The 25,808-nt window shown below is 31.8% G+C and overlaps 1 protein-coding gene across 2 annotated transcripts in view; it reads right to left on the bottom strand.

The window, feature by feature from the left end:
* Positions 1-1,577: 1,577 nt before the first annotated feature.
* The window catches only part of LOC136984708 (uncharacterized), a 43,181-nt gene continuing 18,950 nt past the window's right edge, over positions 1,578-25,808 (bottom strand). Inside the window, exons 3-8 of one of the 2 annotated variants that reach the window (XM_067281806.1) lie at positions 4,614-4,679; positions 3,422-3,457; positions 2,184-2,252; positions 2,057-2,107; positions 1,920-1,973; positions 1,578-1,827 (exon numbers count right to left, since the gene is read on the bottom strand). In XM_067281806.1, coding sequence (XP_067137907.1) covers positions 1,750-1,827; positions 1,920-1,973; positions 2,057-2,107; positions 2,184-2,252; positions 3,422-3,457; positions 4,614-4,679 — 354 coding nt within the window. In that variant the 3' untranslated portion in view covers positions 1,578-1,749. The remainder of the gene's footprint in view (positions 1,828-1,919; positions 1,974-2,056; positions 2,108-2,183; positions 2,253-3,421; positions 3,458-4,613; positions 4,680-25,808) is intronic. The other variant, XM_067281805.1, reaches the window with a different exon arrangement.

Genomic DNA, 25,808 nt, shown 5'->3' with positions numbered 1-25,808 from the left:
TTAAACTATTATAAAATTGCAAAAAAGTTAATTTTGAGGGCAGGGATGTTTTATAAAAAATTGTAAATGCTAAGAACAAGTAAAATCGTCATTAAGTCCGACCCTACTACAGATATAATATACGATCCCTGTATCTCTCTACCTCATCGACCTTAAATTAATCACCAAAATTTAACAGCATCAATCACCCTAATATACAAACCTCCCTGAAAAATTTCAGGAATTTTCGACAAAAATCACGTGTTTTTAAACTTCAAAGAGGGTGAACAAGTGCTGCACACACTAACATCCATACATACAGAACTCCCCCCCCCCGAAGTTCACATTCTGAATAGACTAATAGAAAAAAGATCTGAAAGAAATGACAAGCCTAAAAGATGGGTAAAAGAACAAGCTCGGGTACGAGTAATGCTCTTAGATACAGCCAATCAGAACGAATGAAACCCCATGGAAATATTCATATAAAAGTAAACGATCAAAGTATTTGGGACGTTTGGTAAAACTAGTAATTCTCAATCTGGACCTAGCTACATCATGAAAGGAAGGTCAGAAAGTTTATTTACAATAAGAAAAATTTTACCAGATTCTTTTAGTCAATAGTTTTTTTCTAAATGGAATGAGGCAGCCATAATACATACTGACAGACAATAATCGAGTAGAAACTAAATATTGGCGAAAAGAAAATGGATCGTAAGACCGTTTTTGAGGAAATACAGTAGTTTTGCAAAAACACCAAAGAACTTGGCGACGAATAGCTAGGGATTTAATTTTATCAACATGTCCTTTGAATGTAACCCGTGCGCCTGACGTAGGGTTGATGCAGGTATGTACCCCATGAATTTTGCTGTGGCTTCCTATGAAAAATTTTTTTTCGCACGCATTTGAAACTTTTTCAGTGCGATCTTCAGTACTTTGAAGGAAGGTACTGAGGGCATCATTTTTTAGCATTAATTACATTAAGATCGACAAAAAGGGAAGACAAACTGAGTAAATCAGACTGAAGGATATGAGGGTTACGGTTAATCAATTTAATATCGTCACCATAGAATATTACATGATTAAGTATATTGTTTAACTAAGCTGAAAGACTGTTTATAGTCGAACTCTGTGAATGTCACATAAGGATAGAAATCCAAAAACTCGAGATCCCAAGTTTAGTTTTACAATTTTTAACAAAAATCTCAATTGATTACAATTTTAATTTTGTGTTAATATGTCTCTGCGTTTTTCACCAGGAACGTTAAGCAACTCGTCTGCGATTTTTTAAATTATTGAATAGTTATTCTGATTTATACAATTTATTATTATTATTATTATTATATTTAAATTACTTAATAATAAATATAATTAATTAATTTTGATATCCAAATTGGTGGTATGCAACTTTGTATTTGTTTGCATCAATTAATCTTTTGAATTATTTGAAGAAAATATTTTCTTAAATTTTTCTTTTACATTTTGTTAATTCTTACCAAATTATAAATTAAATAATAGAAAATTTTTACACAAAGCATTTGAAATCTTAATTTATAAATGTGATTTTTGTTAAACTAAAATTAAATCAACACAGAAAACACTCATTTAGAACATTTTTATTAAACGAAAACCAAATGAAATACAAAAATTTCATCCCGTTAAATTTAATTACAGATTAAGAATTATTATTATTTTATATCCGAAAATTAAGTGAAATATTAATTTACAGAATATAAATTCATGATATGTAAATCATAATACTGATTTCTCTTCTTAGTATACCCTTCTTGCCTTACACATCGGGTCCAAATATTTATCGGTGTTAACTTTGCATTGTTCTTTGAAAGCTTTCTGAAATATAATTATTTTCATCAATTAATTTGCCTTAAAGAATTTCAACGAGCAATTATTAAAGATTAAAGGAAATAAAATGTATAACTTACACCATACGACTGTAGAAAAGAATCATAACATTCCTCAGCAGTTTTTGGTCGGGGCTACAAAAATAAAAATTTTATAAATTGTTCTGTTCACTTGATTATTTAAATTTCTCATAAATAATTTAATTTTAAAATCTTACATCTATTCTATCCATCATATCTTTCTCAAATTGTAAAGAATCAGGGAATATCTACAAGAAAAAAAATTCTTAGAAAATTAATATTAACTTTAAAGGATAAACGTTGAAAAAAAAATGTCATTCTTACTTTTCTGAAATAATCTAAAATTTGATTTCTGCATCTAAATCCAGTTTTATAAATGCAATGCCGAACTTCCTATAAATTAAAAAAAGAAAGTTAACAAATGGTATATCAGGATATTCTGAATATAAAGAATTAGTCAAGAAGGAATTAGTAAACGAAAATTAAAGCGATTTTAAGATGATAGATAACCTAGTCTGTGATTCTTATTGGGCTGCAATTTGAAAAAATTAAAGACCTATAAATTCCCACTGTCGTCTGTTTGTCTGTCTGTCTATCCTTAATCTCGAGAACGGAGTTAGATAGATAAAAGACGAGATAGATATGGAAAGCTTCCGGGCACAAAGCCCCGATTATCTGTATACGAACTTCTGGTTTCCAGCGGAAGTCACGTTATTTCAATTCAGAAATTTTCCCCTGAAAGGTGTTAGGTAGATAATCGGCACGACTCTTTTGTTAATAGAAAACTGTACAGGGACAAGACACTATATATGTATGTATGTATGTATCTTATAAAAGTGATTATATAGATAGAATAGTTGATACTAGTGTCAAGTGTTATGCCAGACTGAAGTCAAGGCATAAATACTAAAACCCACTGTTTTATTTTATATTTATTTCTTTGGGAGTACTGATTTTCTACTTAGAGGTGAAGCTGATGAATAACTTTGAAGATTTCATTTATTTTACTAGTAACATCAGTTAAAACTACCCAATAAATTTACAAATTGGTGCCGCCATTTGTAATAAATAGAGAGGTCTGGAACAGTTTAGGTTTTGTAATGTATGCGATTGGTTTGTGATAATTATATTCACTGAAGAAAGGCCAAAAATTTGGGAAGTTTGCTGGAAATTGATATGAATTGTTTGGAATATATTTAATAAAGGCTTAATAATCGATTGAGTTACAAAATCAGTTTACTGAATTACGTTGAGGCAAACATTTAAACTGTTTTGTCGTGTTGTTAGTGTACTGTACAGTACGTGTCTGTGTTAAAACGTTCTTGACTATGTGACGTACAAAATATTCAATACTGGTGCTTTGTGTGGTGCAATGATTGTAGACTTTTATGTTAGGGTATAATGGCACAACACCTGTGGTATTATCATTATTTATAAATTTTTTATTATTATTTATTATGTTGGTATTAATATTTCGCATTTATTTTGCTCAAAATTATATTTAATATTTAAATTATAAAATAAAATATTATTTATAACGTCTAAATTTATATAAAACTTACTCTGATAGTCTGCCTACTCAAGCAAAAGTGGAATGTCTAAAAAAATTTAAATTATGATTAAGAAATATTTATTCTTCAATTTATTATTATAATTTTATTATAAAACATTACATTAAATATATTTAATATTTAATTTTAGAGAATTATTTATCATAAATGTTAATTCAAATATTTAAGAATGCGCTGAAACATCAAGACTATAAAGTATTTAAATTTTCGGTTTACACTAAATTAATTACAACTATTTTTTTTATAATTTATAAAATTTAAATTATAAATGTTTAATAAAAAATAATAAATTTTATTACGAATTTAATAATATTAAAGAACGATCTAACATAATTTTAATTATTTAATGTTGACAGTCAATTAGATATGTACTGTATATAAGGGTTTCTCCTTTATGCACTATATCAGCGACCGCCAACTGGTGGTACCGTGGATGGTCCCCGAGAAAATTTTTGGTGTTCCATGGAGAAATTTGGGCATTGCTGAACTCAAGGTTACAAGAAGTATTACGAAAGAAATGCAAAATACTCGATTACTTTTTCTCGCTCATTAGTTTTAGATTCGAAAAAAAAAAATCAAACACGAAATGATTTATCAATAAATAAATCAACAATAAATAATTTTGTGAGTGCGACTGTCGTCCTTCCTGGAAAAGAGCCAAGAATACATAAACTTATTTAAAACAAGCAGCAACAAACTTTATAATTATCTGTTATAACTAAACAAGTGAATTTCATATTAATAATGTAAAATGAAACTTTTATGATCATTATTCTATAGATGTTTATATCGTTAAAAAATAATTAGGATAGTGATTCGCGGGATTCGAAACTGTGAGTTGTGTCCGTGAGATCGGAAAGATTGGTGACCGCTGCGGTATATAAAATATCTTATTAACATTAACCCAAAGATTGTTTTAATGGATCCTAAAATATACTTCGGTTAATTGACTTTTGGGCCATCGTGTGCTTATATAAAATACTTTAAGAAGAATGTTTAGTGTTGTTTTGAAATTAAGTATTTTTCAACTCGTAGTATAAGACATATACATTTTATAATTACAGCACTGAACTACAGTAACGTAGGTCTAATTATACATTAAACATTAACTACATACAATTATATTTAGAAACCATTTAACTTGACAATGTTATAAAGGTTAAATTAATTGACAAAAACTCACCACAAACCAGATATCGTTGCTATCATTTAATGTTTTTGCGCAACATTTCATCTCGGCTTCTAGAAACTAAAATTTGTTAATTTTAGATTAACATTAATAAATAAAGCAAATATTTTATTTAAAAAATTCATTTAAATTACTTAAATTGAGAATTAATATATTATGCATTATGTTATGCCTCTGTTTAATATTTTTAAATTAAAGATTAATATTTACTTTTCTTTAAAATATGCGTAATAAATTAACACATTTAACGCTTAATAATAATAATAATATTCTTTTTTATTAACTTATTAATGAATTAGTGATAAAATACACATATGAAATCTATATTAAGCAATATTTATTATTTATAAGATGAAGAGTATTATAAAATGTGTAATAGTAAACACGTGGTAAATGTAAAGACAGTAAAAACTAATAATTTAATAATTAAAAATAATTATTTTAATTTGAAAATTTAAATAATAACGAAGTGGTCTAAATTAATTATTATATACAGTCAAACCCGTTTTTATGCGGTCTTTTTTCGTGCGATTTTTTTTATGCGAATTTTTAATTTGTGCGGTATAGTTGGCGACTAGTCTCGTGCGATTCGTCATGTCTCACGTTGACTTATTACAGCTAAATAAACTTATTACAGCATAAATGAACTTATTATAGTAATATTATTGCATGAATATGCGAAAAATGAAATAATTTATTTTTTAAGTCAAAAAAAACACCACCTGGACAAAAATATGTAAAACAGACGATAGACGAGAGGATGCAGTCAAGTGCTGACATCTGTTGTCAATAAATTCTATTTCGTACGGTTTTGAGTTATTTTCTATGTGAGAATTTTTTTAATTGTGTTGCGAAAACTATTTTTTATAGCCACTCGTGAAGTTTCGTGCGATTTTTTTATGCGTTTTTTTTAATGCGGTCCCTATCCACCGCATAAAAACAGGTTTGACTGTATTTATGTTTTTCTCTTAATATTATAATAATTTTTAGACATTTTTATATAAAAATAGTTTTGATAAATAATATTTAAACTAATGAAAATATTAACTGTAGAATTTTTAATTGTTATTTAAATAAGAAACGAGAAAGAAAAAAAAATTGACAATTCACTCACTCTTTCTAAAGTGCGATTTGAACTGGTCACACAATGGAAATATTTTTCAATACATTTCATATTGATATCTGTAATATTGAAAATTGCCTTTAAATAAATCGAGAGTGGATTTTACAACGTTATATAAACACGTATGAGAACTTATTTTATAAAAATTGAATTATACACAATTACTACGTATTTATGAGTTTATAATTTAATTTAATTTAAAATGAAATTAATTTCTATGCATTGCTATCGAGAGCGCTTGTATAAAGCCAGGCCTTTTTGTGCCATTTTTTAAAACACAGAATATGTAGAATATTTCTTGTTTGTTCTTTTTGGACTGTGATCAACGACTACGAGACTTATATTTGCGAAAAGATGTTCATTATTTGAGTGAAAGAAGTTGGAATAGTAAAATTTTTCATAATGGAATATGGTGTCCAGCGCCTTATTTATTGTCTGATTTGTGTTATAAAATAAAGTCATTTGCTGCACAGTTTAGACTAAATAGGTTTTCTATAAACCTAAATGGTAAAATAATTAATGTTTTATGTGACTCAGAATATTCTTTCTGTGGAACAACAGCGATGGATATGAGAAAACACCTTGATTCTTGCCATATTCTTTTGAATGTTCGAGTTGTTACCAAATTTTATTCAGTTTGCTATGCTAACTTTATATAAATTATATAATTTCTTTGTTCATGTATCAAACTTAAAATAACAATGTTCTTTAACCCCATTTGTAATAACACCCGTTATATCAAATAAAGATTGATTGATTGAGTATTCAAATTTTCCACGTTGTTTCGTGCCTTTAGCCGCGTTTTCTTTAATCAGAACTGATTATACAATTCGTGTTTTTCCTTTCGCAGCTTCCCTTTCTATCTTTCACATAAGTACAGCTGTGGTTGCTGATATTGTTGTAAATGAAATGGAAAGACTATCACTGTGTTTTGTTTTTATACCATAAATTAAAAGTTAGTAATGTCAGAGTCAGTAGATTATCTGGTCTGTAAATGTCTATTGTTCTCGCTCTTAAATGTAGAGGTAATAAACAAGTTTGTCGATAAGTGTGCTGTAATCATCTGGGATCGTGGTTGTTTATTTCCTATACAGAAAATCATTGTATCCGTGTAAAATAAATGTTATAAAATCAGTAATGCATAAGCAACTATATTTTATAGAGCTAATTTTCATATAAATATTCTTGTTTAATAAAAATTAGTTAAAATAAATGAATATAAACTAATAATACATAAAATGCATAAAGATTAGTTTTACATAAGCTTTTATTTTAGTAAAATTGAAACATTTTAAGCATTATTATGTATACATAACATTTTATTGAATATAAATTGATAATGATTAAAAATACGTGTATACATTTCGTTTATGGTTAATTCCATATTAATCACATCTGATTTATTCGATAGAACCAAAATACATCGAACAAATAAGATGTGATGAAGATGAATTAGGTCATTTTTCACAAAAAATCTTTGTAAAACATTAAGCAAGTAAAGTACTATCGAAAACACAAAGAAGCTGCTATAACAAAAGATTCATTTTTCCCTGCTATGGACTATAAGGCTGACCTTCTGACATGTGAACTTGAACAGCCGCTAACGCCGCGCCATTCAACAATACAACTCGCTGTTCGTGTAAAAACGTGATAAATACAGATAAAACGGTAATCGATGCTTGTAACTGGGATTGCAAATTTTCGTGTTATTTAAGATTTCCTAAAACTTACTGTAGGCTTACAGGTATTGTAAGCCTTACAGATAGAAAAACTGCAGTCAAGCATCCTTATACTAATCGTTTTTAAATTAATATGGTTTAATCTTAAGGTACTGTACGTCTACGAGGCAGCATCTAATAAAAGAATATTTGTACGCGCTCCGAACTTGCGAGTAACGTCTGTCCAGATGAAAGCGTGCATATGTCTCTAGAGCAGGGCTTCTTAAACTTTTTTATATAGCGACCCCCTTCAAGCTTAGGAAATTTTAAACGACCCCCTCCTCCATATAATGAAATATATATTAACCGTAGATGTAGATGTAATATCGCACTATTTTACAATGTAAATAAAATAAGGATTAAAGAATACGTACCCATTCATTTCACATATATATAATTGGAAACGTTGACGGGATATCGGTCGTAATAAAACACAATAAATAGAATGACATAAAACTATATATATATTTATTCAATAGAAAAAATAAACTTTTGTAACAATTTTTTTAATAAAAACATATTATTAACATCAAACAATATTAATGTGACGGATGTGATTGTTTATTTTTACACAAATAATTAAATCTAGGCTCAATTTGAGTTAGTGCAGATCGTAATAAATTTTCAACGTTTATTAAAGTTGAACGGTATTTTGATTTTATGTAAGTTAATGTGGAAAAGGCTGATTCACATAAATATGTTGTACAAAATGGCAGTAATTTGTTCATTGCCATTTCCGATAGTAGGGGATATTCTGATTTGATTTCTATCCAAAATTCATGCACAGGCACTTGAGAAAATCTGAGTCGCAAGGTAGTATCACTTGTTAATTCGGCAAATTCTTCTTGTGTTTTTAAATTTAAAAAATTAATTTCTTCCATTTCAATTGAAAATGGATTGCAAATCCATTGTTGTGTATCGATATCATTGGGAAAATACCTATGCATGTAAACTTCCATATCCTTCAAATGATTAACTATAATTTTTGTTATAGGAGTATCTTTTTTTGAAATATTGTTACTAATTATATACTCGTCAGTAAATGGAAACATTTCGAGCGATCCACTTTCCACTCTGTTCTTCCATATAAGAATTTTTTTAACAAAGGCCTCAAGTTTATTTTTTAACATAAACATATTAACGCAGACTCCCTGCATTGATAAATTCATATCATTGATTTTATCAAAAATATCTGCCAAATAGCATAGCTTGAGAAGCCATAAATTATCGTGAAAATAATCGGCCAAATTAGAATTTTGCTCTGTTAGAAATATAAGAACTTCATCTTTTAAAGTTAATAATCGTTTCAAACTTCGACCTCTTGATAGCCACCTAACTTCAGCATGTAGCAATAAACTTGTATAATCCGAATCCATATCAATGCACAAATTTTTAAACAATCGACTATTAAGTGCTCGACTTTTAATAAAGTTAATGATTTTGACTGCATCAAAAAACACAGTGTTTAATTCTGGTGCAATTTTTTTTAACAACAAGTGCCTCTCGGTGAATCATACAATGTGTAAATGTAATATGATCATTTCCAGCTTTAACAAATGCTGTAAAACCAAGATCTTGTCCGGTCATTGCTGCAGCACCGTCCGTGCACACACCAACACAATTTTTCCAATTTAATCCTTCTTTTTCAAAAAACTCATTTACTTTTTTATATATATCTTTTCCACGAGTATGACCTTCCAGAGGACGACAAAACAGTATATCTTCATGAATGCTTCCCTCATAAATATATCTTACAAAAAGTAACAACTGTGCCATATTTGAAATGTCTGTCGACTCGTCCAGTTGTATTGCAAACTTTGAGCTGTCTTTAAGCCTCATAAGAAGCTGTTGAAATTGATCATTGCTAATGTCTGAAATTCTTTTGGACACAGTGTCATTTGATAATGGAATTTTACTAATTTCAGCAGCATACTGTTTTCCATGAACAATTTCAGACATTCTTATAGCTGCAGGTAGTAAAAGTTGCTCTCCAATAGTAAAAGGCTTTTTCGTTTTTGCTATCAAATACGAAACTTCATACGATGCCAATAGATATTTATCATTCAAAGTAACATAATTCTCCAAAGTGTTCTTTTCTTTATTTGATGTTTGCAAAAGACGCTCAAAATATTCTATTGGCTTTTTTGATAACGTTGCATGTTTAGTATTCAAATGTCGTTGCAGTTTTGACGGTTTCATGCTTTCTGCAGCCAAAACTTCTTTGCAAATTAAGCACACTGGTTGTTCTTCATTGTTGTGAGAAGAGCATGTGAAGCCATACTGCAAATATGATTCGTCATATTTTCTTTTTTTTGTTTTGCTAGAAGTCGGATTTGAAGCACTGCAACTTGGTTGTGACGGCGTGGCAGACTTATTAGTTGGAATTTTAATTAGCCATTTATCCATGATGGTTAAATAATAATAAATAATTAAACAAAATGTAGTTGAACTTTAACGTAATAATTAAAAACACCAACTGAAAATTACACAGTAAATACACACATGTCACTACGAAGACAAAGCTGAGTCCAAACTGAAGTACAGTACAAACAGAAAAATAACTACACTCGAATCTTTACCAGTGCAATGACAACAAATTACGATCAGATCAACCCCGACGCATGGCGCGTTCAAAGTGTGCAGCGCACAAAGGCACCGTATCACAAAGACGCCGAAAAAGAAGCTTTCATTTAATTTTTTTTATTATTCTTTTATAAAAATAATATGCCGATTCGCCTAGCCTAGCTTGATTATGCTTCCGTATTGTATGTGTAAGCTGTAAGGCGACGCGGCGTCTGGGTACTTATAATCACTAAGTTATCTTGCAAACACTGACGCCGGCGGCCAGACATCAATGTCGAACGTTCAGTTGAAAATCGAGGAGCGCGTTGTATTTATTATTTTAAATGCTACTTCCATATTTTCATTTATAGGCCCTACATAACAGTTTTGCATTGCCACTTTTTTCAAAAAATAGTTATAATAAAACTACAATAGTATTTTGTATGATTTTTATTTGTATTTATATTTGTACGTAGTGTGTATACTAATTTTAAAATTTTATTTATAATGATTGAAAAGTATCAGATCTTTGCGACCCCCTTTCAGTAGTCTCGCGACCCCCCTGGGGGTCGCGACCCACAGTTTAAGAAGCCCTGGTTTAGAAAACGGCGGCGAGACAATTTCGTCAAATAAAAAAATATATAATTATGAAAAATCGTTAAATTTGAAAGGTAAATGTTATCGCTAATTAGTTTGCAACAAATATAAAGAATCTTCACGGAATACACAAATTATTTTTCATTCTGTTTTCACTCATTTCCAAAATCATCCATTTTCTTCTTTACGCCCGCGGCCGCTGGACGCTGCCATGTAGGACGTACTCTTAGACTAGCAGATGAGCCCGGCGTCGCGACTCCGTGCTCATCTTCATGACAAGAAAAATAAAGAGAGAAAAGGACCAATGCATGACATGATTGCTCACCAACTGACCACTCTAACACATTTTAAATATTCTTTATTTTTCTACTGTACACAATTTAAAGGATTTATAAAATATGTTAAAGTGTGCACTGAATGTCATAAACTCTTGCGTAATATAACATTTGTAAATATAAAGTTTATATTTACAAAAGTTATATTACGTAAGAGTTAGTCATTTTGATCAACAAAACGAAGAACAGTTGAGAGCTGTGATTTATTACGTCATAGGTTTTCATCTAAAATCAGCGCTACAAACTCAGTCCGCTCGAATTCCTGCTTTATTCTGCCTGTAACTACTGAAGAAATGGACACAATCAAGTCATTTTTGATTGCAGAAAAGATGCACTGGAAAACTGTTGATTCTTTTAAATGGTTCTCTAATAGTGGGTCATATAGATGAATTAACTCCAGAAATTCTATGTACTTTGCTTTGTCGTGAGAAGTATCTGACTCATCATTACCACGAAAAGGCAAGCCCTGCATACCCAAGACACATACATCATCAATCAACCGTTTAAGAATATCGCGGTTTTTCTTGACTTTTTCATTATGCATCTGATCACAATTCTTTGATGCTCATTAAGCTGGTGATCGATTCTTGTCCTCTCAAAATTATTCAGACTTATATAAGATTTAAAATGCCTTACAGGTTTCTCGTGTCTACTGACAGCCACAGAACGACAATTCAAATTCCCAAACCCATTTTTACTCCTCACTCCATTGTCTGTTGAAAATAACAAACAGGGGCAGCAGAATAGTTTATTTAATTTTTTAGATCCAGCAAACCAAAAAATTGAGATATTTTAAATTGTCGTACATACTTTCCATTCTTGTCTTTATGACTCGAAGTTAAATTTGGAATCTCAGGACATGGTCTATTATCCTTACAATTTCACTCGGCTTGCATGCTCTCTTAAGCATGCAAGGCCAGAGAATTCACCCCTTCTTAATAGGCAAATTAATTACAGAAATCTGCGCTCATATTATAACCTACATAACGAGTTTTAAATATTTTGCATAAAACTTTAAGAAACTATGACACTGTGCTTACAATGTGAATAGCGAATATGGATGAGATAGAATAATTTCTTCGCGATAAATACCATATGTTTATACTGTTTGAAATCAATGGCAGTAAACTGAATATTTTCTAATTAATCACAACACAGAATTTAAAAAAACGAAATAATTAAATTCAATTTTGAAATAATAACAGTTGAGGTTTCACTAACTAATCGATAGAATTCTCTCAATTTCCGAACGTTGAATGGTAAAAATCGAATAAAATACGTTAGAAGTCGTGTCGATTGTTGAAACATAAATAAATAAATAAAATGTGAAATTGAAATTTCTAACATAACCAAGCAATAGCCTTAAATAATCAGGTTATAATCTTTATTATAACTATATACACTTGGAAATTTCTAACAAAAAATTCGGTAATGTACTGTTTTCTTAAGTCTTAACAGTCCGCGAAATTACGAAATACCACTTAAAGAGGGAGTGTAAACAGGATCCTACAGAAAACAAAATAATACCCTACAACATATACCAACATTTACAATATCAAAACCAAGCATCGCTTATATTAATCTGTATCGAGCACGCCAGTATCAATCTTCGCTCTTGTATCGCGCAACACGTCAGGTCGTCAGCAGCAGAGAGCAGAAAAAAATTACTTATTTTGTTATATCATCTTTTTTGTGCTTTTGTTGGTACTCTACTCTCTTAATACGTGCTTACAACCACCACAATTGCGAAAAATAACAGTCGTTACACCGAATGATTGTCAGTCTGAATAAAGAGGATGCATGAAGTAATTAGAAGCTTAGGATGTGCGCTCTGATAGAAAATTTACATCAATGTCAGCAACATTTGATCAGATCGAATTTTGCGTAAACAAAAGTTCATTAATTTGGCATTTTTGTTAATCTTGGCATTAATCTGTTTCCATAGGTACCGTATTATCGAACCCGCATCAAGAGGAAAATAAAAGATTAAGCTTTGTTTCAAAGTTACGTTTAAATTTACACGTTTTCTTTTATTTACTAGTTAATTTTTTTGCTTTTATACTATATATGACAGTGCAATAGAATGAACAGGATTACAGCAAACGATTCTAATTCTTTATAAGGAAATATATTGTCATATTTGTTTTCACAAATTTTGCTTATAATGAAAATTTAAAAAAGCAATTATAGAAATTTTGAAAAAATATCCTATTGTGACTGCTTTTAAACTTCTTCAAAAATAAAGATTTACATTACAATACAGATATTCTATATCTTTACTCAATGGAGTAGTTTCTGTAAAACTTATTACAATTCTTTCATCTGGTATATAACGACTTGCCAAATTACTAATTCGTATATCACTTTGTGCGATGTCCTCTTCATTAATTTTAGCTATCAGACGAAATGTAGACGATTTCGGAATATAAATGATTCCATTCAGTTTAGCATATCCGTTTTCATGACAAATGGCTTCATTTTGATTTTTGATTTTCAAACGATCACAGTCAATAAAATACTTTACTTCTATTCTTATTCCTACTTTCCTACTATGAGAAATTGGAAGTTCAATTCCAGTGAGAAAACAATCTTTTAGAACAAATATCTCCGAAATAAACTGGAACTTCTTTTCCATATTCATTTCTTGATTGAGGATGAAAGAAATTCGATTACAATATATGAACCAAAAAGTAGGTTTTTCATCGTTTCTCGAGACATGTCTTCTACAAATGCTATCTGAAATTATCGATTTGTCAGATGTTACTTTGTAGTGTTGAATGGCATTTACTTCTTCTTTTGTTAAAAATTGTTTTGGATATACATAGCCCTTTAAAAATTCATCATCCATTGTGAGAAATCTGATGTTGGATAAGAACGGAGCCATGATTTGCCGTAGAGATGAATTCGAGTTAACTCTACGTCTTGCCCATTCGTAAACAATCTTAAATAAAGTCGCCTCGTCCAAATTTTGATATACAGGGCGAGAAACGAGTGTACGAATGACAATTTCATCACAGTCCAAAGCGTTTTTATTTTCATAAAATACTGTGTTCCAATCATTGCTAAATTTCATCCAACAATAAAATTGTAAGTTATAGTCAAGAATTTGGCAAGCAAATTCGTAAATTTCACAAACATATAGTATATGAATAGGCTGGGATATATGAGTTTGGCAGTAACTATTTAATATAAACATGCACAATGTTCTGCCAATTCGATAAACGTCTATTGCATGCTTCAACGAGTAAAATTTTGGAAACTGTTTTTTTCATAAATCTATATGTAAGGAAATCATGACAATTAAGATTAGATCAGAATGTTACATTTTAATATAAAATTAATAATTTTATATTTCTATAATAAAGCTTCATTGCAAACGATTAAATAGTAAGCTTTAGGCATAATAGACTGTACAACAATCCACTTATTGTCATCATTTTAGGACTCGTTTATACTAATAACAGTGTAAGTGATTTCAAGAAGAAAAGTCTACATGTTATTATTATGTGTATTAAAATAAAATTATATATATTGTAAAATTCAATGATCAAAGAAAAAACTTACTCATCGATTATCTGCAGATTTTCGTATGCATAAGGCACGTAAAAGGTGATAAATACGTTGTTCGAAAATAGCTTCAAGATGGATTTTATTCTTGGACTGAATTTACGAAACTTTGATAGTGAAACTGATATTTCTCTTCCATCCACAGAATGTATTTGAATCGACTCCATTATAAATTTTGATGCCAAATTAATTAAATGTTTTTGAGTACAGTTTTGGATGAGAAGAGAAGAAAACTATTGTCGATTGAAACTATTGTTTCGTCATAAAGAAACATTTGTTTATGTGATTAATTTCAATTTTTTTCAAATTACGTAATTAAGAATTTTTAATTACAGAATAATTTTTTATAACACAATATTTGTAAAACACGGTTCGAAAATTGGAGAAGCACCTATACCAAGGGCGTAGTCAGGATTTCTCACAGGGTGGCAAAAATAAGATAACGTTGTTAATTAAATAATGGTTTTATTTGAACATTTGAAAACGCTAAAAGTAATTAGTTGCAATGCTATTCGAACTTATTTACATCTTATTTCTGCACTAGCCTACGGGTGTTCCGGCTAAATTTTGTCAAAATTTCTTTCTCAAATTTATTTTTAGTTTTCAGAACCTTCTTTTTATGCACGCTCGTCATACAAAGACCGACAAGCCGATTTCTGTCATTGCTGATCGTATCCAAGTTTTTATCCTGCGTAAGATGCTGAAGGATCTTTCGATAGTGCACGTTGTGCAGGGTTGTGCAAGTGAGATAAGTTGCGCCCGTTTTATGGATGGGTAGAACAATTGCATTTCTTTAACTAGTGCAACTAGTTGTATCTTCTTCAGTTCGGTATTTGGCACATTTTTTTTTTCTTTCTATTGGTTGTACCAAAGTTCAGCTTCACTGAGGTAATCATTCAAACTGTAGTTACTACAAAAATTTTCAAGATTTTTAAATCCTCATACGTCATATCAAGCATTACGTGAGGGTGAAACGTAGACAATGAGAACGCGAGCAAATTCACCCGAGGAAAACGCTGTTGCAGAGACATTATTAATGAATCTATGTACGGAATAATTAGTGATCTTCTCCAAAACTCGCTAGGAGTCTGTGCAATTTATGACTGGCAACATATTGAAATCTGTTCCAGGATGCTCGGCGATTGTTTAAGCCTCTATTATAACCAAACAGTTTCAAGTTATCAAAACAACAAAACACAACTGCTGAGGTGCACAAGTAGGGAGACTTTCCCTAGCATTCAAACAGCCTTCTAGCTTACTTTTATAAATTTGAATCTTCTCCGCGGTCATTGCCAATGTTGGGGAAGACAAGCGTTTGATAACAGTTGCCTCGTTCCACTGTAAATTAGGTTGAAAACGTTTGAATTAAATATTTCTCTCGGCAACTAAAAGGTGTTTTGTATATGTTTGGTATAATTTTTCTATTTGCTGAATGTAGTAATTATGGTCATAGATGACAGAAAAGTTAGCTGTTATAATGTTTGGCTCGAACTAGAGCTGATGTAACCTTGAAATTAGATGATGTAACATTAAAAATTAGCTGCTGTTTCGGATGCTTTTCTTTGATGTCTTGTTTCTTGAATACATTTTTTTCAGGTCAATGAATTAACATGCTGACAGACATTTCTTGGTTAAATGAGAGAGATAATCGTTTTGATGGACATACGAGACAATACACGGACATGATTCGGTATAAATACAGAAACTGTACTGTAGTAGAGTGAGAATTAATCTCATTTCCTTGTCTTATTAATCCATAGAACCTCTGCAAAAGAAAAATTAAAACACTTCATAAGAATTTTGGAGTACAAAAATGTTTATGGATGTTTTTTAATTTTACAATATATGAAAAAGTTATTACTCTCTCAAAGGCAATGTTTGAAGGAAATACAACTTTGGATATAGATCAGTGGTGTGCTGTCCGTGGAAGCTGTGGAAGCATATCTTCTGTTTTCTAAAATATAAATACTAGGGTTTCTCAAACGGGATCCCGAGATCTCGGTTTTTTTTACCCAGGAAATATCCAGGGAAATTCTTCTCGACCCGGAAAATCCCGCAAATTTCTTAAAAGTTTACGTTTTTCTTATTTTGTGTTAAGGTTTAGGAAATTTTGCAAATAGACAGTATAATTAACTCGTAAACTGTCAGAATACATTTGTATTTATTAATTTTAAACCTACTTATTAGTTTTATTTTTTTAATTTTTTCTCATTATGGCATGTTACAAATAGTCAATAATCAATACGTAGCTTATTTGTGGCATGACTCTGAAAATTGTTTACTTGTTAATGCCAGGTTGTGCAAATAGAGCAAGGATACAAACGAGTACGAAGTCTGCAAGTATGAAGTTTTTCTTCGTAAACCTAATTATTAAAGGCAAACGAATTGTAGAATTGTTGAGCTCTATGTTTCTATTAAAGCAGGGGAGGTAGACAAACCAAGAATACTAGAGAGCAAAAGAAAAGCTAGTACAATCTCTAAAACGAACTAGAAATCGTCCAGGCTACAGGTGAAAAAACACAACATCCGTCTTCTCTTAAATGCATTAATTAAACACGATTCCACTCATCAATTGAATCTGAAAGGGCATTCTCGGTTACAGGATTTTTCATTACTAAAATAATAATCAGATTGAGTGAACGGAATATTGACCTCATCTTTGCTTTTTAAAATCTTATTATAAAAATTTACAATAATATTTTGTATTATGTTTTATTTATAAAAAAAAACGAAAATTACCTTTTAAGTTAGAAGTTTGATCCAAGTTTATTTTTTATTTTTAATTCTCAAGAAAATTCAAAGCATTTTGTTGTTGTTGTTGTTGTATGCAGTTTCCAGCAAACTTTAATAAATTTTTCTATTTGTGAAAAATTCTACGTAATTCAAAAGATAATTTTTTAATACCGTATTTTACGGACTATAAGACGCACTTTTTTCTTCGAAAAATTGCCTCCAAAATTCAGGTGCGTCTTATAGTCCGTAAAATACGGTACATATCTTACACAGCATTATTAATATGATTTAAAGTTGCAGAACGTATTAATTTACTTTTAAAAACGAAACATAATTATATCATTTTATTTTATAATATTTTGTATATCTTAAAAATAATTAATTCTATCCCGGAGAAAAAGCTCACTTTTTTCCTGAAATTTCGAGACAAGCAAAAGACCGAGAAATAAGAAACCCTAATAAACACATATCGTACGATTAATTTCATATTTCAGCCTACTTTGAATTACTTAAAACTTATATTTTACTTTAACCGCATTATGTATTTTTCACAAATTTCTATACTTGTGAAAAACAGTGATAGAATTGCTACTGTATATTCAAATATAAATTCGTGTATGCATATTCCCAATGGAAGCGATGTATTGTCGAATACTGGACAGCTTCCAGGGCAAAAATATTTGAATCATGTATAGCAGCTAGTTTACAGGCATTTGAGTGACCCAAAGTAGCATTTATGCCATTTAGTGACATGAGTGGCATTTATGTCATTTAGTGACCCAAAGTGGCATTTATAAAAAGTTAGTTATAAATAGCCAGGAAAAACTTGGGTCAAAACAGAAGGTTGGGAACATAAGAAAATCTTAGAGAAATTGAACTGTACGGTGCAACAAAGCAAACAATGAGAGATCTCTGAACGTTTTTAGCCTTCTCTTCTACAAATGTTTATAACTCCAATGTAGAAGGCGAAAAACGTTCAAGACCCCTCATTGTTTGCTCAGCTGCACTGTATGGTTCAACTTCTCTAAGATTTGTTTTGGTCTTAATTCAGCCAGGTCCTATATTGATAACTAGCCCGTACCCTTTCGGTGTCCTCACGGTTTTTGTGACGTGTCTTCTCAAGTCTTCTACTTAAAGCCACTGCTTTCTGTTCATTGGATATCTTGTTCTCTTCTACCACTGCGTACTGGAAACCGTCTCTCTGGATGTGTTTCCCTGCGGCATATACCTGGATTACAAAGTAACATACCTAGAAGACGCACTAGTTCACCACCGCTGGATCTCTTTGGAAACTTACTTTCTGTGACTGTAGTTTTCGGTATTTTTACTGCTCTGAGGTACAAGGTAAGTACCTAACCTGCTACCAACTGGCTTTTTTTCAATCTGTTCCTGTCAACCTCTGGTTCTCTGAAGCAGATTCTCCAAGGGCTACCGGGCCTGACTTTACACGTCTGTCTACCACGCTCTCCCCAGTTGGTGGCTCTATACACTTCCCAGATTACTTTTAACTTCTTTGTTTTTGTTTGTCTACCAATGGCTCAAACCCACTAATTTTGTAAATTTGGAAGTGCTTCAAATATGACGTTAAAGAAGAGTTTTATGTCGTTACAAGTGGGTTTTTTAAAAATTGCAGCCCGGTAATCTGATCATGTCAATAAATAATTGTTTCTTTTTCTGATTTCAATAATGTATTATTTTTCCTATTAGGAATGATCCAAGTTAAAGTTATAATTGTCTGGCATCTGAAAATACATATTTGTTAAAATTATATAAATATTTTGTTCATATTTCTTTCTACTTGGAGCTTTACTACGCGCTCTAGTGCTCTCTAAATCAATTTTAGCATGTAACAATATTATTGGAACTGAAAGTCTTACTGTTATGACTATTTACTTCCAAACTTAACGCAGATTCACGTTTATGAGAATTAATAGAAGAAAAGAAAACCTTAGTACTGTACGAAAAAATAGATTAACCTATCCCATGTTGACATTTTCCTCCGTTGCGTGTCGCTTCGCGTTGAATTTTCATCGATGTTAAGCCTAACGAAAATTTTTTAAAATAATAATCGTGGCTATTGTATCGTTAAAAATTATTTCTATATTTTGTACTACAAACAAAATAAATATACTGAAAAATATAAAAACAAAAAAATTATATTTTGGAAGTTAATTTAGTATCAAAAACGTTCGATTCATCACGACAGAGTCCGACTGGAACGCTTTCGGTTAATCGATTTTCGATATACGATTTTCGTATATCCGGTTTTCGGATAAACGACGCTCTACTGATTTATATCTGGTATTCGCGTTTTTCATGAACTATAGAGGGCGCTGCATTTTTACAAAATGGCTACTTTATCTGGGTCGCTTGTAACTTGTAATGTAAAATTAATCATATATTACTGTCCGATGTAATGGTATATGCTGCTTGTAGCTATTTATCGAGAAATTTTATAGAAGGAGAACAATTATTGCTAGCGGGACACGTCATTATGTGGTATCGAAACAAGCGAGAGAGATCGTTCTATACATATTTGTGCTCTTTGTGTTAAAAACATCAGCTTTGACATTGTTCTATCAGGTCTGGATTTACAAGTAAAAAGCTATGTAAATTGCTGCTTAGGGCTTCGATTTTCAAGTAGCCTCAAACATTTCTACAAAAAAAAATTGAAGTCAAATTTTGTAATAAACAATTTTTACAAACAAAGTTTTCTTTTTATTTTGTGTAGTATTTCATTAATTTTTTCTAAGAATTAACATAAGATCTTTTAAAAAAATTTGATAAAACCAATTTAAAAAAAGATTTTTAATGGAATGGGTATAAAAATTTAATTAAATTCAGTTATAAAAGAGAAGAGTAGTAAAACATCACATCTTTTTCTTCCAATAACGATATTGAATCAGAGAGATAATCTGATTTAATTATTTTCTTTTTATGATTGACTTCTAAAATTGTGAAGGATTGGTAAGGGGACTTACAGAGTTCAGCTTAGGGCTTCGAAATGCTTAAATCCGACTTTGTGTCCCACATAAAATTACTGGCATCTTAAACTTTAAGAAAATATCTCTTAAAATTGACAGCATAACTTGATCATGTGAAGCTGGACAATCGGGAAACCGCCCATTCTTAACAGTCTAATCCGCTCTTTGAGAATTCGGAGCAGCTCATAAATATAACCGACCGATTTCCGAATATCATCTGTTTTTCATGTGGGAATAGACGAAAACTTATATTAGGCTCTCGTAATAAACGCAACAGAAAGCTTTGCTTTTTCTATTGCTATTCATCTTTACTGCTGATAATACACAAGAATGAATCAAACGACCCAGATAGAATAGTTTTGTTTTTAAACATTAGAGCGCGAGCATCCGGTGAAAAATGCGAATAAAAACATTGTATAAGAATATAAACCGTATACAATAAAATTTAAAAACTGTTAAAAAATTTTTGAAAAAATCTTTAGAAACACTAACAGGAAGTAGATTAACCAATTACCTGTTGTACATAATCTTTTGCCTATTTCACAATATCTAGAAGTTGTACACCGTGGTTGTGTTTATATTTCGGAAAATCATAAGTGATTTTTGACAGGCACATGAAAATTCCTTTTCATTAACGTCTTATGGCTATTTCCGTCTCACTTACTGCGCTGCGGCTTAATACTAATTTGCATATTTACAGAGGTATTATAGATGGTAACAACAATGTAATTTCTTACAACAATTACAACTTATATTAATGTATACTGTGTGTTTTATAATATTTTCAGCCAGTTTTCATTTATTTTTACACTTAGATTTTTATTGATGCAAATTTGGCTGTTAGGATTGAAACACTTTCTTTGAATTTTCTGTTATACATGTTCTTTTCTTTGTATTGGATTTGAACATTATTTTTGTCTATGTTACAGTCGTTAAATAAACAATGATCATGAAAAACAGAGTTTACTCTATGGTATTTGAGGTCTGCTATGTGTTCCTTTAATCTTATGGCTGGTTTGCGTTTGGTCTCTCCTATATAGAAATTAGCTGTATTACAGGTACGTACACGGTATCTTATACACTACATTCCTTGTTTCTTTTTTTTTTTCTCTGCTTCTCTGTTGGATTTTGTGGGTCTTAATCTATGTTGTAGTTTTTCGTATTTCGGAGCCAGCTTTACGTTTATTTTCTGTAGATCTTTGTTGGTGTCTTCATATAATTCTTTTATATATGATATATTTTATGTCCATATTTAACTTCTTTGGTTTCTTATTATTCATATTACTGTTTATCTTTTTTCCCAGCGGTTGATTAAACCGTTGAGGACAAATTTCTTTTTTAATTTTTTTGTATAGATATGAATGTCTGTCAGGTTGCTGGTTCTAGTCGTGATTTTTATATATTTCATTTTGAAGATGTTCTGTTTTATATATAAAGGGATATTAGAGTCATATCTGATTGTTACATCTATAGAGCATGGTTTTTTTTATAAGGTTTAAATTCTAGGCTGTAATCATTCCTTTTAATTGTAACGTCTAAGTAATTTATACTTTTATCGGCTTTGTTCTCTTCTTTCACTGTAAACTGTATTTCTTCGTTTATGTTGTTTATGATGGCTTCAATATTATTAATCGTAGTTTTTTGTTCATCATATATTATTAAAATGTCGTCAACATAGTGCCTGTAAAATTTAATTCCCTGTATGTTGCTTATTTTCTCATGCAGGGCCGGATTATCGAATAGGCAAAGTAGACAAATGTCTAGGGCCCGGCTTCAGTGCAGAAGATTTCTCTGGTTCGATAGGACAAAAAAGGCTGTATTTAACAATTCTTACTACGCTCCGCTCGACTAGCCATTACCTAAAAGAGAAAAAAAAAGGTCAACAGCCACGCGCGTCAGAAGTAATGTACAGTACACCACGAGATCTCTCGCGCCATCTTGAAATATTCCCAGGGCCGCGTCTCGTGGTAGTACTGATGTATGGATGGTTATAATTTATTTTCTAAATCTACACTTATACGTCGCGACATCGCATATTCGATATAGCGTTCAAGTTGCTCGAGTGAGAAGATATTACAATTCAATAGTGTTTTATAAAAGAGTTAAAAAGTTATGAGTGACACCACGATTTCCGCACCTGGTGTCACCCATGCTAGCTACGTCACATTATATAAGATTTGTTTAGATGCAACTTATTTAAATGGGGCCCCAATTTAAATTTTGTCTAGGGCCCGCTAGAGGCTTAATCCGGCGCTGTTCTCATCTATGTCGATCATTACTATCTCCGCTAATTTAGGTCCAGCTACTGAACCCATGCTAATCCCGTCTTTTTGAGTGTAGTATTCGCCTTCCATTTCAAAATAATTACTTCTATACGAAAAATTTAATAAGTCTATTATTTCTTGTCCTACGTTAAGTTGTCCTAGTTTCTTTTCCACAATGTCCCATGCCATTGAGGGGTACATATTGGTAATGTCTAAACTGGCTATTCTAAAGGTATCTTGTATTGTTACATTTTTAATATCTGTTAAAAGTTCTTCTGTACTATGCATCGCAAATCTTGAATATTGGTAAGCTTTCAGTTTTTGTTTTAGAAATTTTTCGAGGTTGTATAGCGGAGTGAATTTAAAGTCTATAATGGGTCTCACTTTTTCTTTTGGTTTATGAGTTTTGAGCTGGATGTTAATTCTTGGCGTACGATCAATGTCGTTGTTCAGAATGAAATCGGTTTCGCTTTTAGTCAGTTTTTTCGACTTCTATAAAAGTGTGATTCAACTTTTTAGTTCTTCGCTTATAATCTCTTTTGGATCTGTTGGGAGTTTTCGAAAACAATCATCTTTCACCAGTTCCTGTTTTTTGCCTTTCACCCAATCATTATCCACAACACAATTATCTGCTTAGATTTGTCGGCTTTGATTATCTGTAATTTGTTACTAGTTAAGAAGTTTTTCGTTTTACTAATTTTATCTGTATATTTATAATATTCTTTATCCTTTATAACCGTTTTCTCTTTTTCTTTTTCTATGTATTTCTTTATCTTGTTACTTAAAGTCGCTTTTGCAATTTGTACTTCTATTTCTGGTAAATAATTACAAATACGATCTAGATTTGGGATTATTGTTAACACTTCCCATCTATTAGGGCCGTTAAAGTCCAGACCCTTACTTATAGTGTCCAATATATCGTCGAGAACTGTTACTTGAGTTTTGCTTACGACTAGAGATTGTGCCCATTCATTTATTTCGGCATTAGTTGGATAATCGAACCTTTTTTCAAGTTTTTTACGCTTATTAAATTCATAAGATCGTAAATCCTGTATCTGGTCTCTTCCAATTTTTGGTTGGTATCTATCTTTTTTATCTTTACATTTTTTAAGTTCACGCTTTAGCCGTCTTAATTTAATGTATTTGTACTTAATAGCAGATCGCAATATTTTGAGATTGAAGTATTTCCTATCCCTTGTGGGAGAATACTCTCTCTCCCTACAAGGGAGAGAGAGTATTCTTAAAAGTCTATTTTCTCTTAGGTGTGTTTTAAGGAAGTTTAAATCGATTAGGATTTTTTGGATCTCACCTTGTATCTTCTCAATTATATCAATCCGATGAGCTGGACGCATTATTCTCTTGATGGGATTCGCCGTATCTATAATTGAAATTTTTCTATCTCTTCTTTGAAACCGTGCTTGATGAATTTGTTGGACTATGAACTCAAGGTTGAGTTTTAAAATAAACACTTGGCTTTATTTCCATCTTTATTTAGTTGATACGTGCCATTTGCACGTTTCGGGCAAATGGCACGTATCAGTCAACTAAACGATACAATAATTAAAATATTACATGAGGGGCTCTATGCCCGAAACGTGCAAATGGCACATATCAACTAAATAAAAATGGAAATAAAGCCAAGTGTTTATTTTAAAACTTAACGTTGAGTTCATAGTTTAACAACTTCATCAAACACTGTTTCAAAGAAGAGATAAATAAATAAATGAACCAACAGGACTCCTTCAAAGCTTACAAGCAGAAAAAAACGAGCTAATGTTTGTCAGATTCAACAAACAAAATATCATTTCGAGAGTTAGCAGCAACGCCTGACCGTAATGTCAGAAAATCAAATATTAGAAGAGATGTTCATTTTCTATATAAGTTAACAAAACCTGCCCCATCATTAAAGCCCGCTTACTAAGTGAAACGAATACTCTTGACTAGGGGACACCGAACGGTCAGTTCATTCGGACGGCTGTGAAAAACGTTTGGTGACTCCTACTCCAGGTCTAGGAAAAAATGAGCTAAGCCGACACGTTAAAATAAATCATCTGAAATGACGAGAAAAAATTCATCTTTGATGGTACGAGCCACACTATTGGTATAATTTGAGAAGGGAGGAAGGACTATTCCAAACGACAACTAAGTGGTGGCTCAGTTATGGTGTGGGTTGTTTAATAAAATATGTTTAGTTTTTAAGTCTAACGTTTTATATATTTTTTTCTGTAGTATAACTATGTTTTATTTTAATTAAATACACTCATTGTCATAAAAATTAGCACACCAAGAAAGAGTTCTCAGGATCGAACGAAATTGTACTTGTGTGAGTGTAATTGTGATAAGTGATACAAAATGAAAGCAAAGGGATCATTTATCGCAGGAAAAACTACAAATTAAAGGAGGTTCTAGTACGCTGTTGGGCCATCTCTAGCCTGAGTACACGATGTGATACGAGCAGACATAAAGGCATACAGCTGCGGTATGATATCTTGTGATATCTCGGTGCAAGCGGTCCTCTAGTTTGACCAAACTCCTAGGCTGTCTAACTTGTTTGTCCCAGGTAATCCCACACTTGTTTGTCAAACTTGTTTGTCCCAGGTAATCCCACACATGTTTAATCGCTGACAAATCAGAGACCGGACAAGCCAGGAAAGTGTGGCAATGTGGCGGAGGCAGTCTTTTCTGTGTGTGGTCGAGCATTGTCCTGTTGGAAAATGGCTCTTGGGAGCCCTGCCATGAGAGGTAAAACGTGGTTGCAGGATGTCACTAACCTACCACTGGGCTGTCATGGTCCCTTGGATCACTATTAGAGGTGACCGGCTGTCGTATGGCACCCAGACTATCACACCAGCTGTGGAGTGGTGTGCCACTCCATAGCGTAAGCAGGATTGTGGCGTTCACCATGGGGCCTGCAGACAGGAACGCGTCCACCGTCAGTGCCCAAACTGAATCTGGATTCGTCGCTGAAGACGACCCGGTTCCATTCTGTTGAGATCCAATCCCGTCGGGAGCGACATCACTCCAAACAGAGGTGACGGTGGGTGGCTGTCAATGGCAGCACACGTAATGTCGACAATACGGTCGACTGTGTGCGTGCTTGTAGAAGGACCAAGCAATCCTTTCGGTTAGTGGTCTGCCGAGGGCGTCCTGAGCGTGGGCGCCGTGTATGTGTGTGAACCCTCTCTCGTCCATTGATCCCAACACTTTCTCACAGTGTTGTCAGAACAGCCTAGGTGGCGGATTATTCGGCGAGATAATCATCTGACTCTTTTCACCCCAATGATCCTCCCCTTCTCAAACTTGTTT

This window comes from Centruroides vittatus, unplaced genomic scaffold, assembly GCF_030686945.1.
Source record: "Centruroides vittatus isolate TY-2023 unplaced genomic scaffold, ASM3068694v2 contig_926, whole genome shotgun sequence".
NCBI classification, from domain to species: Eukaryota; Metazoa; Arthropoda; class Arachnida; order Scorpiones; family Buthidae; genus Centruroides; species Centruroides vittatus.
The sequence above is the reverse complement of the archived record's forward strand: the minus strand, read 5'-3'. Positions and strand labels throughout refer to the sequence as shown.